Raw genomic sequence first — 16,896 nt, forward strand, 5'->3', positions numbered from 1 at the left:
TCAGATGAGAATTGTAGTTTACGTAGACGTTAGAAAATAGAAGCACATGCCCAGCAGGAAGTCGTAATAATCCCTGACTGGGAGAGGGTGGTGAGGTGCCCTTCAGGCATGGAGGAGGATATTAGAATCTTGGGAATGACAGGGCTCTAGGAATGCCTTGATTTATAGACATTTTTCTTCTGGAAAATAGAACTCAGTAAAAAGTGGGGGCCAATCCTGTGTAAGCAAGCTATAACTTTGCTAGATGTTGTGTTCTACCCTCTAATTTTTTAAATATGGAGTGATAACCTACTTTAAAAATATTTTTAAATCAATAAATATTTAACATAACCAAAAAAATAGAATTGCTTAGACCACAGAATTTCAGGATTGGGAGTGACTTCTGAGACCATCTAACCTAGTCTGTACTGGAAAAGAAAACCGTCTTTATAATATGCCCAAACAGTGATCATCAAGGTCTCAATGAAAAATCTTCCATGAAGGGAAAGCTCCCATATCTAGAGGTATTACTGCCTTCCACTTTTAGACAACTCTGACTATTAGAAAGGATTTCCATGCTTCAAGCTGGAATATGTCTCTCTGCAAAATCTAATCATTGCTCCTTATTCTGCCCTCTAGGGACAAACAGAACAATTATAATCCCTTATTGGTGTGATAACCTTGAAGACAACTCCCAGGTTCCCAACTGAGCCTTCTCCAGGTTAACCATCCCCAGGGCTTTCCATTCTAAACTTGGATGACCTAGATTCTGGCTTGGTCTCCAGGCTAGGTCATTATCTGGTGACCTTTCAACTGTTCAATGTCCTTCCTTTTTTTTTCAACCAAAGTAAATCAAAGTTTATTCAAGATCTACCATATTGGGTAGGCTCATAAGGAATCTGAGTATTTGTATCACTTTGTAATGCTAATGTAAGCAGGCTAGATAGAATTTGAGCATTGGTGACCCTCATTTTGACAAGTGGGCCAGAATGACTCTGAGCACCTTCATGGAGGCAAGATGGCGCTTATAGAGAGAAAGACTGTAGGAAGGGTCTAGGGGTGGCCAAGTACTTTGGGGTGACTGGAGGAGGGGTTGAGGGAAGGTCTTGATGGGACTGGGATGACTAGAGGCCAGACCCTAGGAACCAATGCTCAATGTCCTTCCTGAAGGACAATTCTCAATCTGACCACAGTTCTCTAGATGTGGTCTGAGCAAGATGATAGAGCACAACCATCCTCTTCTTCATTCAATTAGACTCCATGTTCTGCCTTGATCTGGTCCTAAGTTAAGGGACCTGCATAATTTTCCTGGGGCTCATTTGTCCATCCTCTTTCCCTTTCCCAGTCTCCCCCTCCTCCTTTCAGTGCTAGAGTCTTCATTGATAGGAGCAAACAAAACAAATCTGGTCCTATAGAGAGACTTCCTCTTCCTGCTGTTGAAGGGACAACACAGAATTCTTCTTCAGGTTCTAGCTATCAGCCTTCACACATGCTACTAAGGACCCTGTGGGATCCACACTTGCTTATATTGGGCTTCTTTCCTGCCTTCCTGCCAGTTTCCAGTGCTCATACCCCAAGAGTATTTTTCTTGGAAGGTTCTGGAAAACCTTTTTATCCCTGGACTTTTGCATGGGTCATCATCATGCGTGATATATCCTGTTTCACAAAGTATACTTTTTTCTTTAAGAGGAAACCTAAATACCATCTCCATGAAGACTTTCCTAATCCATCCCTCCCTCAACTGCTAATGCCTTCTCTCTCAAACTACCTTGTATGTAACTACTTTGAATATATTTGTATCATTAACTTTGTATTTGGGATGCGTATACTTTTAAATGTGCATCTATATATTTGTCATCTCTCCATTAGGATACAAGACTCTTGTTAGTAGGCACTGCTTCATCCCTTGTATTTGCAAACTCAGAGCCCTTCCTGCACAGTCCTTCCTCACTCAAAACAAAGTCAAGTGCAAGTCATGTCATCATTTCTCTGATGGCTTGGTCTTCTTTGGCAACGAAGGATGAACACAACAAACTCAGAGCCTAGCACATAGTAGGAGTTTAATAAATATTTGTTGAAGATAACAATGATGAATTGGAGGTGAGGGGAGGAGAGGGGACAGCTTGATTTTTTTTTTGCCTTTTTAATTTTCTGTTTAGTATAATGTGCCTTGATGGGTGATTGTGCAATTTGTCAATACTATTTAAATGTGATTAAATGATATTTAAATTTGGTTGATTCTGAGCATTACCTTTGTGATTCTGAAAGCTGGTTTCTGCATGATATGGAGGATTTGGAGATTTCGTATAACCATGACACCCAGTGGTTTGGTGGAAAGACATCTGGATTTGGAATAATGGGACCTGGTTTAAATAACAGCTCTGCTATTTACTTACTAAGCTTCACTCCCCCCCCTCCATGTACTTCCCATTGATTATCAGGCTGACCTAATTATTTTTTTTTAGAAAAGCATTTAATAAGATGGGGCAGCTAGGTGGCACAGTGGATAAACTGCTAGACTTGGAGTCAAAAAGACCTGAGTTCAAATCCCACTTCAGACACTTACTAGCTGTGCGATCTTGGGCAAATCAATTAACCTTCTTTATCTCAGTTTCCAGGTTTGTAAAGTGAGCTGGTGAAGGAAATGGGAAACCACTTCAGTATCTTTGCCAAGAAAATCCCCAAATTGAAGTCACAGAGTCAGATATGATTGAAACAACTGAATAACAACAACATTTAATAAGATTATTGTATAGTAGTAGTTACATAAATACTCTCCACACAGTCTAGAACACACTCTCCCATAGATACACATAGCCTCAGTGGGGAGAGTGGACACAAAATTAATATACAAAAAAAGGTAAATGGGAAAAAATCTTTACAATAAGTTTCTCTGATAAAGGTCTCATTTCTGAGCAATATAAAGTATTGATTCAGAAATGAAATTGATTCAGTCTTTTAATATTTTCAAAGTGTACATGGAATTGATTCAAGATAAAATGCTATTCCTCAATAGATAAATGGTCCAAGGAAAAAATGCAAACTACTAGCAATCCTGTAAAAATGCTCTAAACTATTAATAATTAGAGAAATGAAAATTAAATCAACTTTGAGGTTGATGCCTATAAGAGGGGTCAAGATAGCGGAAGAGGAAAATGACAAATGCTGGAAAGGCTATGAGAAAGCAGGTGCAAGCTTCTGGTTGGGCTGCTCATTGGTTCATGGAAGATCTTCCCAGTTTCATGTGAAACTGTCCAATTTCTCATACCTTATGTTTTTTCCAAATGTACAAAGGTAGAGAGGAGGGATGTGTAGAGAGACCTTGGGAACATATGTAGCTCCCAGCTCCTTGTTACTGAAAATCCTTTTCCTCCTTTGGAGCATCCTCATGAGGTTCCCTTTGGGCAGAGCTCTGTTTGGGGCTCTGAGAGTCAGTGCCTTTGTAGAGTGTGCAGACAGCATCATTCTCTGACACAAAGGGTCACACTCCCTGAAGTCACCTTTCCTTGAGTGACTGACTGCTGCTCCTAGGTGGACAGTTCTTTCCTACTGGATCAATCTGTCTGATCCCAGCTGGGTGCACTGCTTGAACCTGGTCTAGTTTCTCAGATGACTAGCTCAAATCAGAGGCTTGAAGCAGGAACAGGATAGTGGGAGGAAGTAGGGAGAAAAGGAAGGAGAGAGAAGGACTGCCTTTCCTTCTATCACTAAACTGGTTCACTGCTTGACCAGCTCACAGTTGGACTGGCTGCTGCTTTGTACATAGCTCAGTGACTTTTCTATCCTTCTTGACCTAATCAAAGAGGTCCACACCTGATAAAGAAAGTACAGGGTGCAAATAATCTTGGTTACACTTATAAGACTTGATCAGTCCATTGATTAATTGATCCAATTGAGATATGAGGACTTCACCAATGGGGTGAGAGTAGATCCTTACCCTTCTACATATATATATGTGTACACATATACATGTATATCTGTATACATACACACATGCTATATATACATGAAACTGTATACATATAGCATGTGTACATATGTGTGTCTGCATATTTGTGTATATCCATGTATGTACATGTCTATACCTGATTACATGGATATAAGGAGCCCTTAAGTGAGGAAATTCCCTCTACCAATAAAGATTGGCAATTGTTCTACAATCAATATTTTTATGGTTGCTTGGGGTACTGAAGTTGACTGATTTGTCCAGGATCACATGACCAGTATGCATCAGAGGCAGGATCTGAACCCAGGGCATCCTGACTTTTGATAGTATGGGATTACTCTCTACCATACTTCTCTATCAAATATCTACAAAGTAATTTCTAATTAGACAACACAAGTCTAATATGAAGGGTGGGGTATATGGGGTGTTCAGGAAGACTAGTACCTCTGGTATGAGGACTTGCTGTGTCCTCCTCAGAGCTGCTCATCCACTTTTGGTATTCACCTGGCACTGAACTCTCACCTATGGCTCCAAGAAGTTGTAGCATGAGCAAGCAGGCAAACTCCTGTAAAATTATCTTGGCAGATAGGTTAAATTGGATTGAGATCTCAAACCCATTGGTGAGTTAGGGGGCTATCTACCCCAAGCATGTGAAGACATCCCTCAGCAGAATGGATGGATAAGAATTATTTGTTCCAGAGACCATGAAGGCAGCTAAAGCAGGTGCTGTAGAGAGCTTAGATCTTGGTTAGACATCGAAGACCCCAAGATGATCCACTACATCCTGGGCCTTCACCAGTCATCCTGAATTTTGTCCTGCCAATGGACTTCTGACTCCAGAAGAGAAAGTGAGGCTGATGACTTTGCACAACTCTAACTCACTTAAACCCAGTTCACACACGAGTCACGACATCACCCGTAACATCATTGATCCTCTTCAAAAACAAAGGATAAGTACTAATAAGAAGGGTAATCTCTTAAGAGGAGAAGTGTTATGTCACAGGTGCTATTTATGAGGCTGCTGATATAATATTTTTCTCCCATCAGAAAAGATTTATTGATTGTCTTCTCTGTGCCCAGCACTGTGGATGGATGGGGGATGTGGAATATAAGAGAAGTATAAGCCATGCTTGAAGAAGGGAGATAGCTGACAAATGTGAAACACTAGAAAACAGGACAAGTCAGTGAGTCATACTCTACAGAGGACTCAGGGGGAGCAACAAGCTGTTGCCAAGGTCTGTCTGCCACTAATTAGTTGGCCATCATCACTGAGAGCAGGGGCAGCAGGAGATCTCTAGTCAAAGGGCATTCAAAGGGGTCTGAATGGTGGCACCAATTCATAGGGGTCTGGATAGTTGCACCAGCTGGGCACAGTCAGGTACAAAAATACACAGTCAGAAAAACTGCTTGAGGAAAATTGAAAGCTTGTCATTTATTGTAGCATGAACCTATAGATTTTCCCCACCTTGCACATCCTTGTGATCCTGGTTTTCAGATTCTATGACCTTTGTTCTCTCCTCTGTATTCCCAGTTACTAGTCTTGCTCAGCAATCATTTATGAAGTAGCCACTATGTCAGTCAAGAAAGATTTTTTTAAGAACTTACTGATGCTGGAGACTCTGTTAGATGCTGGAGATACCGTGACAAAAGGGAAAACTCCCTCTGCCCCCAAGAAGCTTCCAGCCTATCTAGAGGAGATCATATGTATGTATTATATACAGAATGAATATGAAAACTCTCCTGGTTTCCGGGTGTGGCTGGATGAGTTGCTTGGCTTCAGGTGTGTAGAAGAGAGAAAATGCCAGCGATTGCCTTACATCTCTGACAACCTTGCAGTTCTCACAAGATCATTCTATGAGCATGACAAGGTTGTCACTCCATCAGCTAATTAAATGGTTACCAGGGATCCAGGGGAGTGCCATCAAATAGCAAACATGAAAGACCAGTGGGAAGCAACACCAAAAAGAGACAACAAACTCCATCTCAACCCCAGACAGAGACCACATGCCAAGCGGAATCTGCATGACAGGCAAGACCAGTGATGACCAACAGAGACAACTTAGCCTACCCCAACCCTAGAGATCACATGGCTGGTAGAGAGTGTACATAAGACAAGAGCAGTGGGGAGCCCACATCCATGCAGCAAAGCATCTTATCAACATAACCAGAAGATACTGTTCGCTTTGGAGTACTGGAGGACAATTGCCCTTCTCCTTATGTATCCTGACCCCAAATATTCAATACATATGTGTTTTCCCATACATATTCCCTAGGCCTGCCTATTCTTCCTACTTATAGTGTGTATATTTGTGGGAAAATATGTCCTAGGCTTATGGGGAAAATATTCTTTTGCTAATTCTCTTGCTGTGATGTTTCATTAAATTCCTTCATTTTGAACTTGCGTCCTCTGGCTGACCAGTATCAGTAGGAGTTTGCAAGCTGTGGTTTTGAATGAATGTAGATCCACTAAGTATCTTGAACATTGGGTTGGTTTCTTTAGGAGATGCCCATGTGAATTGTGTGTTGTGGTAAAGTCCCTATGTCTCAATTGAATCAGTTAATCAATAGATTGAGCAAATCTTAAAGGCATAAATAAGTTGATTTGCATGCTGCACTTTAGGTCAAGAAGGACAGATAAATCACTGGGCTATGTACAAATGACTCCAGATGTTAAGGGATAATTCAAGATGATGTGTGTCACCAATTCAGATATACCCCATAAATTAGCGTGGGCAATAGGCTAAAAAAACTGGCTTCTATTTTGGATCAATCCAGGATAACTTCTAAAACTTGGCACAGTTCCTGGCACACAGTAGGCACTTGACTTGCAGAAGGAGATGGTTTTTGAGTGTGGCTCAAATGCTGTTGATTGCTTTTAGATTTTTGGAATCTGAGCGTTCTTGTTTAGCTGGTAGAAGAATCAAGACAAGTACATTAGGAGCCCATGGCAAGGTTTGGAGATAGGAAATGGAGAATCCTCAATAGTTCTCCTTGGGAAAGCTTTTCTAATGGTCCTTCTGAATCCTCTCCTTTCTATGAGAAGATTTGGCAGAACTGGTTCAATTGGAAGTAACTCAGAATATAAACCCATGAGGATGGCAGTGAGGTGTATGGGAGACAGTGTGGTATAGTGGATAGATACTTGGCCTCAGACTCAGGGAGACCTATTCCTCTGATAGGGATTGGCTCTGTGAATTGAGACCTGTCACTTAACCTTTCCAGGTCCCAGACAATCCTCTAAGACTGCAAGATACAGAGCAGTCATCAATCTTCACTGCTGAAGGGAGTTCCCTCCACTAATGAAATCACAGATCTGAACAAAACAAATAAAGGATCATGCAGTGTCTCTGAATTCACTGGTGTGATGGAATTCCAGTATGAGAAGTCTCCCCATCAATGCAGATCACCAACCACATGTGATTCAGGAGATGCATCCTTGGGAGTTGTCCAAGTCACTGAGAAGTGAAATGGCTTACTTGGGATCACACAGCTCATAATGGTAGGGGCAGGATTTGAACCCATGTCCAATACTCTAGCCACTCTATGACATTGTGATATAATTATAAGGACATTGCATTTATTTTTTACCTTGGTTTTGATTTGAGTCTTCTGGATCCATGGTGGACAAGCTATGAAGATATGCCATTGACAAAGATACAGGCTGACAGATGCAACTACTTCATGCCAGTCCTTGTTAAAATCATATTAAAATGCATTGATTTTTCTCTTAAAGCCTAGGGAAACCTATTTGAGAGCAACCTCCTGCTTATCTACAAATATTCTTTATTTCCTCCTTGCAGTCTGTTCTATTCCTACTGCACACTGCATTAAGATGAGCTTTGTGCCTGTAATCCATAAGTGATGATGCCCAGGAAGGCCTGGGATCATTCACAGATAGTGGGGGTGGTGAGAGGGTGAGAGCTGCGCAGCCCTGGACAATTAATGCTTAAGTCATCAGAGGAACTCTTGAGGACTTTTAGAATGGCACAGCCTTGTCTGTAACCCTTCTGCACAAGGAGAGAAGTGTTAGCATTCCCTAGGACCAGTTGAGTGAGGGCCATTGCTTTGACACTCAACTCAGATTAGGAATTTGCCTTCACAAAATTCCACCATTTAAATGGTGTCAAACATTTACATGTTTTAAGTGGTTCAGTTTGAGGGCCAGGTGCAGCATGGTAGTGAGAAATGACACCCACAGACCCATTTGAACAGGACCTTGATTTTCCTTCTTAGGGCACCCTTTGCCCACTCCAAGTTCCAGTTGCTACATGGGATCATCAGTTAGGTCTGTGGGAATGAGAACCCCATGTCACAGGCAGCCATATTGGCATAGATCATTGAAATGTGGCTCAACATTATTTCCTCCTCCAACTTCTTAAAACAAATTTCTCAGACAGATTTGGAACACTGAAAGGTCCAGGCAGTGTAAAAGAGTGTTTAGGATGTGTCAATGGAAAGAATGATGGCTTTGGAGTCAAAGGACCCAAGTCTGAGTCTTGTCTCTACCACTTAGTACCTGTATAACTTTAGACAAATTACTTAACCCCCATAAGCTTACCTTCTTCATCTCTAAAATGAGTGGGCTGGTTCATATAGATATGTATTTATAGAAGCTCTTTTTGTGGTGGCAAACAACTGGAAACTAAGGGAGTGCCCATCAATTGGAGAATGACTGGACAGATGATGGTATACGAATATAATGTCACATTGTTGTGCCTTAAGAAATTATCGTAGGGACAGTTTCAGAGAAACCTTGGAAGACTTATATGAACTGATAAAAAGTCAAGAGAGTAGAACCAGGAGAAACGTTAATACAGCAACGTCAGTAGGAAGAAAAACAACTTTGAAAAGCTTAAGAACTCTGATCAATGCAATGACCAGCCATGATTCCAGGTGACCCAAGATGAAATACTCTCCACTCCTTTTAACAGAGAGGGTGCTGGAATCAAGATGCAAAATGAGATGCATATCTTTTAGACATGGCCAATGTAGAAACTTGTTTTGTTTGATTACGTGCATTTGTTATGAGTCAAAGATCAGATTGCCTGCCTTCTCAAAGGGAAGGAGGGGAAGGAGGGAGAGAATTTGGAAGTAAAGTTTCAAGGAACATTGTTTCTACACATAATTAGGACAAATAATTAAAAAATAATTTGAAATTGACAAGAGTGTTATTTTTCTTCCAAGAAAGGGTAGATAAGAGGGAGAAAAATAGATTTTTCTTAATTGAAAAAATAAAATTAAGTTAAAACAAATAAAATACGTGGGTTGAATTAGAAGACCTCTTAAGGTCCCTTCCATCTCTATGTCCTATTAACAGCCATAACCTGTAGAGAAGGTACCAACTTGCACTGGTAAAAGGAATGAATTTTCTCACCCAGTAACTCCCTATACAAATGAAGTCACAGGTTCTGGTCCTATTCCCATGTCAAAGTACTGTGCTAAGCACTGGGGATACAAAGAAAAAGAGAAGCAATATGGTTCTTGCTGTCATGGGACTTCTGGTCTAATTAGGAGTCTGTCTGTCTCTCATTTCCCTCCTTTCTCTCTCTATTTTCTCTCTCCTCCCCCCTTTTCTCTCTGTGTCTGTCTGTCTGTCTCTGTTTCTCTCCCTCCTTCCTTCTCTGAATCTCTCTCTCATTTTTCTTCTCTCTCTCTTTTCTTTCTCCTCCCTTTCTCTTTCTTTCTCTCCTCTCTCTCTCTCTTCTTTCTCCTCCCTTTCTCTTCCTTTCTCTCCTTCTCTCTCTCTCTCTCTCTCTCTCTCTCTCTCTCTCTCTCTCTCTCTCTCTCTCTCTCATCTGTCACTCTGTCTCTGTATGTGTGCATAAAGATGTGTGTGTCTGTATTAAGTTTATATCAAGTTTCAGGTGAAAAGAAGATTCCAGCTCTAAATCTACAATCTTATGATATCATCATTTCAATGTAAAGAGTCACAGGTAAGAGGAATTCATTTTCCATAAACAGGTGTAGCTCAAATAATCTAATCAGAGGATGAATAAAAAGAAATGAATAGGAAAAGAAAAAAAGGAAGAGAAAAATAGTAGAGAAGAAGGGAAAGGAACCTGGATTCAGGAAGTCCTTAATTCAAATATGACTTCAGACACTTCGTTCTGTGACATACTTAACCTCTGTCTGCCTCAGTTTCTTCAACTGGAAAACAAGAATAATAATTACACCTACTTTCCAAGGTTGTTCAAACTTTGCAAACCTTGAAGATGATGATGGTGGTGGTGGTTGTGATATGAGGCAGCTAGGTGGCACAGCGAATAGAGTGCTGGGTCTGACATTCAGGAACACCTGAGTTCAAATCCTTCCTCATATTCTTACTAGCTTTGTGACCCTGGGTAAGTCATTTGACTTCTGCTTGCTTTGATTTCCTTATCCGTAAAATGGGGATAATTATAACATCTACCTCCCAGGGCTATTATGAGATGATAATTATAATGTATTTAGCACTGTACCCAGCACATAGTAGGCTCTATTCAAATGTTAGTTATTATTATCATATGATCTGATGAGAGCAAAGGAATATATCTCTAATTGGTCATCCAGGAAGTCCACCAAAAAGCACTCTTAGAGGTATTACTCAAGAATACTCCAGCCATTGGCTGTCAAACCAAGTCCTGTTGTGGGACATAGGAGACTTTGAAGTCCGATGTGGGAGAGGACTAAGGGCAAATGTGAATGGCCCTGACACCCAGTCCATGCAGTTGTGAGCACTTGAACCATGACAGTCTCTTATCCATGGCTAAAATTGGTCTGCTGACATGCCAATGCTAGCACCATCTAATGAGTGTATTCAAGGTTGTAGATGACTAAAATTCATTCTGCCTTAGCGCCCCCATTCCCTATGGGCAAAATCTCATGATACGTGTGGAAATGAAAACCAAAACCATCTTATCTTCAAGCAGGTTATATAGTTTAATGGTGACTAGGGCACATACCTGAGTAAGTAGGGCCCAGGTAAGAGTGGACTACTCTGGGGGAGCTCTCGGGTAGAAAGGACACATTGTCACATAGATCTTAGGGAGATACCGAAGACTTTTGAATGATGGGATGACTATGTATTTGAATCTTACTTTTAAAATTTTGCAGATGGACTAGAGTAGGAATGAACTTTTTTTAGGGATCCCAGTTAGGAGGAAATTATCATAGTCTAGTCAAGGGCTAGCAAGGAACTGCGCTTGTCACAATATTTGGCATAATGGACATTTAATAAATGGCTGTGTAATGGGGGGCTAATGCAATCCCCATGTGAGGAGGCTGAGAAATTTTCTTCCAGAAAGGCATTACGATGTGTAGCTGAGTGCCTGCCTCCTTGATTTGAATTCACATTTGCAAACATTCTGTAACTGATCCCAGGCTGCTAACTACTCTTCAGAAGAACAAACCCACTCAGGAATGAGGACCACCCTTGCTTTGGCCAGCTAGTGACTTTCCAAGGAACTCCTGCTCTGGCGAGGCAGCCCATTCACACAATATCTCTTCAATACTTTCTCTGAAGTGGCAACACTTCGGAGGTCTTATTGTATGTAGACTTCCAGAGATGTGAGGGAAATGGTAGAGACAGAATAGTTGGGACCTGGAAATTTATGGGAGGTAACACTTGAAGGAAGGGGAAGGATTATGGCATCATAGATTCAGAGTTGAAAGGACTTTAGAGGTTATCTAAATATCCTCTAAAGTCAACTGTACCAACTCAGAGATTGTGACTCACTCAACCATTAGGTATTAGAGGTAAGATTTGAACCTAGGTCTCCCAGTCTTCACTCTATCATCACTGCCTCCAAGATAATATGATAGTTTTAAGTCAGGGTGACTGGGAGGATGGTGGTTCTATCAACAAAAATCAGGAAAAGGGAAAGAGGTACAGGATTTTTAAAGGAAAATGATGACTTTTGAACATGCTCAATTGGGGGTGGAGAAAGGAGAGACATGTGGTTGGAAATATCTGGAAGCCAAATGTAAATTTGAAAGTGGAGCTTTGTGGTGATAATGGGATTAGATATTTAATATGGGAAGTCATTTCCTTAGAGATGATCATTGAGAGATTATATGGAAAGAAGAGAACCTAGGACAGAGCTTGGGGGTACATGTCTTCTTAGGGTTTGTGAAGGGTGATTGAAGGACCCTGAGAAGAGTTTGAAGGAGGGGGCAGCAATACCAAAAACAAGGGGGAAGAGAGTGTCAAGGAGGAACAGATGACCACCAGGTTAAATGGTGGAGTGAAATTGAAGAGGAAAGAGACTGATAGAGGTTGAATCCTAAGTCAAATGCAAATCATGTCATCATTTCTCTGATGGCATGGTCTTCTTTAGCAATGAAGGATGAAGACAATTATGATTCTATAGAGAAGGATCTGAAATATCACCAATAATCTCATACTTAGAGCTAGAAAGGACATCAAAGGTGATCTAGTCCAACGTGCTCATTTTACAGAGGAAGAAATCGAGGCCAGAGAAATTAAGTTTGCCTAATGCTACATATTTGATAGGAGAGTCAGGATTTGAACCCAGGTCATCTGAGTCCAATTCTAGACTGCTTTTTTGGAGCAGTGGATGGAGAACTAGTCTTGGAGTCAGAAAAACTTGAGTTTGAATCCTACCTCAGATATTAACTAGCTGTTCATAATTCATTTAATTTCTCTGGGCCTCAATGAGAGACTTGTTTGGACCGATGGTCTCTGAATTCTCTACTGATTCCAGATCTGTGACCCTACGTTCCATGCTCAGGTTTCTGGCCACTATGAGGGATCATGACATAATCTTGGTTATAATTTTCTCTTGAGCTCTCATTATAAAGGACTAGAGTACTATTCCTGCTGATTCTAATTGGATCATGAAAAATGATCCTTGGACTTTGTTTGCCGCTTCCACATTAGCCTGAAAGTTGCTTGGCTAATGGTAAGTTTTTCAAAGGGCAAATAAATCCTCCTCTGGGTTGAGAGGCATCTCTTGTACATTCAAAGGGCTAACGACTTGCTAATACTTAATAAAAGCATGAAAAAATCATTATGAGTTACTGTTTACCTCCCTTCATGTCTCTATGTGTAAATGACATGCTGGGAAAAAGAATCTAGAGCTAGGGAAGAGGCACAGGGGATGGGAGGAGGTTTCTTCCTTATATTGTGTTTAGTAGTTCAAATCCTTCTTCAGGCTGGCTCATGTTTATTTCTTCTCCCTCCAGGGGATGGCCAGGTGGATTTTGATGAATTCATGACAATCCTGGGCCCCAAGCTGGTGTCTTCAGAAGGTCGAGATGGTTTTCTTGGGAACACGATAGATAGTATATTCTGGCAGGTAAGACATTTTCCCCCGAGAGCATGTTTGAACATAAGCATGAATGTCAACCTGAGTCTGGCTGTGGCCTGAGCCTTATGTTGCCTCCCTAGTACTAAGGCAGGTGTGCTACTGGTTGAGTGTGCATTGACTTGTATTCTGGTACCTTTGAATGAATCAACTTTCTGAATATTTAAGGTTTTGGCAAAATATCTTCTCTGTACTTTTCTCTTAATTTGAACAATAATGAGCCTTGTCAGTCATTCAGGCAGTTAACAAGAATATATTAAACAAGTATTATGCTAAATGCTGGGGATTCAAAGAAAGACCTTACAGTGGATTTAGGACTTCCCTCTCTGGAGTCACATCCATCCATCTCAATCATAGGAATTTGAGAAAAAGTCAGGATGGCTGTGTCTAATGAAAGACTCTGTCTCTTATGTTGGTAGCCAAGGAGCCTTGGTGGGAGAGGCTGGGCTGATGGTGGGGGCCAAGGAACCTTGGTGGAAGTGGCTTGGCTGATGGTAGCAACCAAGAAGACTTGATGGGAGAAGCTGGGCTGATGGTGGGGGCAAGAACCCTTGATGAGAGAGGCTGGATTTGAGATCTGACTGTGACACATAATGTTTGTCTGACGATGATTAAGATGTAGAACTTATCTTACCATTTCCTCATGAATGAAATGAATGTAGTGACACAGGTGTTACCTTCTGTATAAGAAAGTGCTTTATAGTTGTCTTTGCTGGTATCAGCCACAGGTGGGTGGTATCTGTTATTAACTTCCCTTTAATAAAGCATTGTGGCTTCCTCTGTGAATTTACAAGATTGCTTTGGGAATTCCTGTTTATTATCATGTGTTGACAACCTCTTGGGGTTCATGACTCTTTCATGCTTGCTAGCTTCTCAGGGGAGTGTTGCTATGTATTCTTTCGTGGGGACCAATCATGTAGACTTTGGTCAATGAGTACCTTCCTTCTGTTCTCTGTATCATTTTGTGATCCTATATCAGATCTCTTCTGGGCCTTTAGCTTTTGTGATAATAATGATAAATATGTGTCAATAATGACACATTATTGACCTTTCAGAAATGGTTCTGGGCATCTTTTTAAGGTTCTTTTAAAAAACCTCTCTTATGCTAAATATTGCCACATATTAGCTGGGTGACCCTTGGCAAGTCACAACATGTCACTGTTATGGGCATCACTATAGGACTGTAAGCCTAAGATATCAACCACCATTGGTAGATGAAGTTGTTTCTACCAAATAAATTACAGGTGCAGTCCTTATCCCTATCCCTTAAACCAAAAAGAGGTAGCATTGCATAGTGGTTAGAGCATTGGGCTTTAGATCAGGGAGACTTGGTTTCAGATCTTGTCTTTACCATTCATTGACAAGTCCCTGAATGTCTGTGTGCCTTGGGGATTACCCTAGAACTTATTTACCAAGTCACAGGCTCATAGAGAGAACTAGATGGGATCTTTGAGACCATCTTCTAATAGAAGAGGAGCTCCTTAGAAAATCCATGGACCATTTCTTTCATTTTTTTTTTCTCTGTATCCTCAGCATCTAGCACCCTGCCTGGTACAGAGCAGGCACTTAGTATTTATTGGTTGATTAATCTAGTCCCAGCCCCTCAAATCATAGGTAGGTTGAGTTAAAGGGTAGAGAAAATTTCCGAAGTGGGAGTTTGTTAGGTTGACAAAAATCACTCATCCTTTTCATATTCATATAAACTAAGGGAAGTTTACCAGAATTAGATTAATTCATTTTGGTGCTAACTCTACTCAGTATTCATGTATCAACTCAAGAAACTAAACATCCCTAAATTACACACCTACTGGGTGCAAAACACTGTGTGAAATACAAAACTGCTAGTCGATCAGTCAATGACTATTTAGTAAGCTCTTATTATGGTCCAAGTGCCCTGTTAAATACTGAGGATAGAAAGAAAAAAGCTCCTGCCTTTAAAGAGTGCCCACTCTAGAAAGGAAGTCAACATGTACATATGAATACATCCAGAAGATATGCAAAATGAATACAAATTCATTTGGAAGAGAAGGTGCTAGTAGTTGGGAGGAGGAAGGAAGGTTTCATCTGGAAGGAAGAGCACAAGCTGATTCTTTTTTTTTTTTAATTTTTCATTTTTAACACAGTTCATGTCACATAAAACAATTCCAACTTTTGGTCAGGTGATACTTCTTTTAAAGCATTTACAATATAGATCACAAATGAATTTTTTTTTAACATTAACCATCTGAGACACTAATAATAACTATGTATGCTAACTTCACAAGCCCTTGACCTAATTGTCTCCACACTATTACTAAGAATTAAAGGACCCTAACTTACTGTTGTTGGTTTAAAGTCCTAAGCCTAATACTTTAATTTTAGACTTAATCTCAGATGTTCCTCTACCAACAATCTGTAATGTAATGGATCTGGTATTAAGCTTATAAACCTTTTGACTATAGGAAATTGCCACTAAGAGTAGGGACAACTTCATGTCAATTCCAGGCAGGAGTAGATTGTCAACTAGCATTCAGTCAGGCTTAAAGTCTGCCAAGTGTCGGTGGAGAAATAGAGGCAGGAGAATCCTATCTCAGCCCAGGCTGAACAGCTCTCCCACCCTTTCCATGAGATCACCTTTTTCAGTTCATACCAGCATCCCACAGGCTTACTGGCATCATGGATTGGAGGCTGAGACCACCTTTCTTGCTATCCATACTTGGAGTTAGACTCAGAAGAACAGTCACTTAATAGTTGCATAGCATCTTAAAATAGCAAGTTCTAATAACCAGATTTCAGATATGACTATAATTTCACATTGGCTAAGGAACATCTTTTGAGACAAGTTTTAAGTGGCTTACATGCCTTTCTATACATGTTCTAGTTCCTAATTAAATAACATTAAAGTTACCATTAAAACCTTAACTTTTCCATCAATGCCAAATTTTACCCGAGGTTACCTGCCTCTAGGAAACTTAGGCTAAAATTCTTTACCCCAAACTAAAGATGTCTCTGATTTAGTCTCAGTAATTAATTCAGTCAATTGTGTTAATACTAATTGCTTTTACATCACTTTGTAACATGTCCAATTTTTCTCCCCAGCTCTCCCTTCTTCCCACCCCCTAATACCTTGCGTTCTGATTACCCCTTCCCTCAATGTACCCTCCCTTCCATCATACCCCACTCTTGCCTTATCCCCATCTTTTCTCTTTTCTTGTGGGGCGAGATAGATTTCTATACCCCATTGCCTGTGTTTCTTATTTCCAGGTTATATGCAATAATAATTCTCAACATTCGTTTCTAATACTTTGAATTCCAACTTCTCTCCCTCCCCCTCCCTACCCATCCCCACTGAGAAGGCAAGCAATTCAATACAGACTAAATATGTGTCATTTTGCTAAAGACTTCCATAATAATCATGTTGTGTAATATTAACTATATTGCCATCTACCCTGCTCTATACTCCTTTGTTTTTTTATTCCCTTATTTGACCTTGTCCTTTCCCAAAAGTGTTTATTTCTAGTTACTCCCTCTTCCCATTTTCTCTCCCTTCTATCATTCCCCTCACTCCACTTGTCGCCTCCTCCTCCCCTACTTTCCTGTAGTGTAAGATAGATTTTCATACCAAATTTAGTGAGCATGTTATTCCTTCCTTAAGCCATATGTGGAGACAGTAGCTTCACTTTTCAC

At 40.5% G+C, this 16,896-nt stretch overlaps 1 protein-coding gene across 2 annotated transcripts in view; it reads left to right on the forward strand.

The window, feature by feature from the left end:
- Positions 1 to 16,896, forward strand: part of CALN1 (calneuron 1) — a 483,181-nt gene that overhangs the window by 250,157 nt on the left and 216,128 nt on the right. For both annotated transcript variants that reach the window (XM_072640114.1, XM_072640113.1), the window contains one exon: positions 13,109 to 13,221. In XM_072640114.1, coding sequence (XP_072496215.1) covers positions 13,109 to 13,221 — 113 coding nt within the window. The remainder of the gene's footprint in view (positions 1 to 13,108; positions 13,222 to 16,896) is intronic.

This window comes from Notamacropus eugenii, chromosome 2 (genome assembly GCF_028372415.1).
Source record: "Notamacropus eugenii isolate mMacEug1 chromosome 2, mMacEug1.pri_v2, whole genome shotgun sequence".
Taxonomy (NCBI): Eukaryota; Metazoa; Chordata; class Mammalia; order Diprotodontia; family Macropodidae; genus Notamacropus; species Notamacropus eugenii.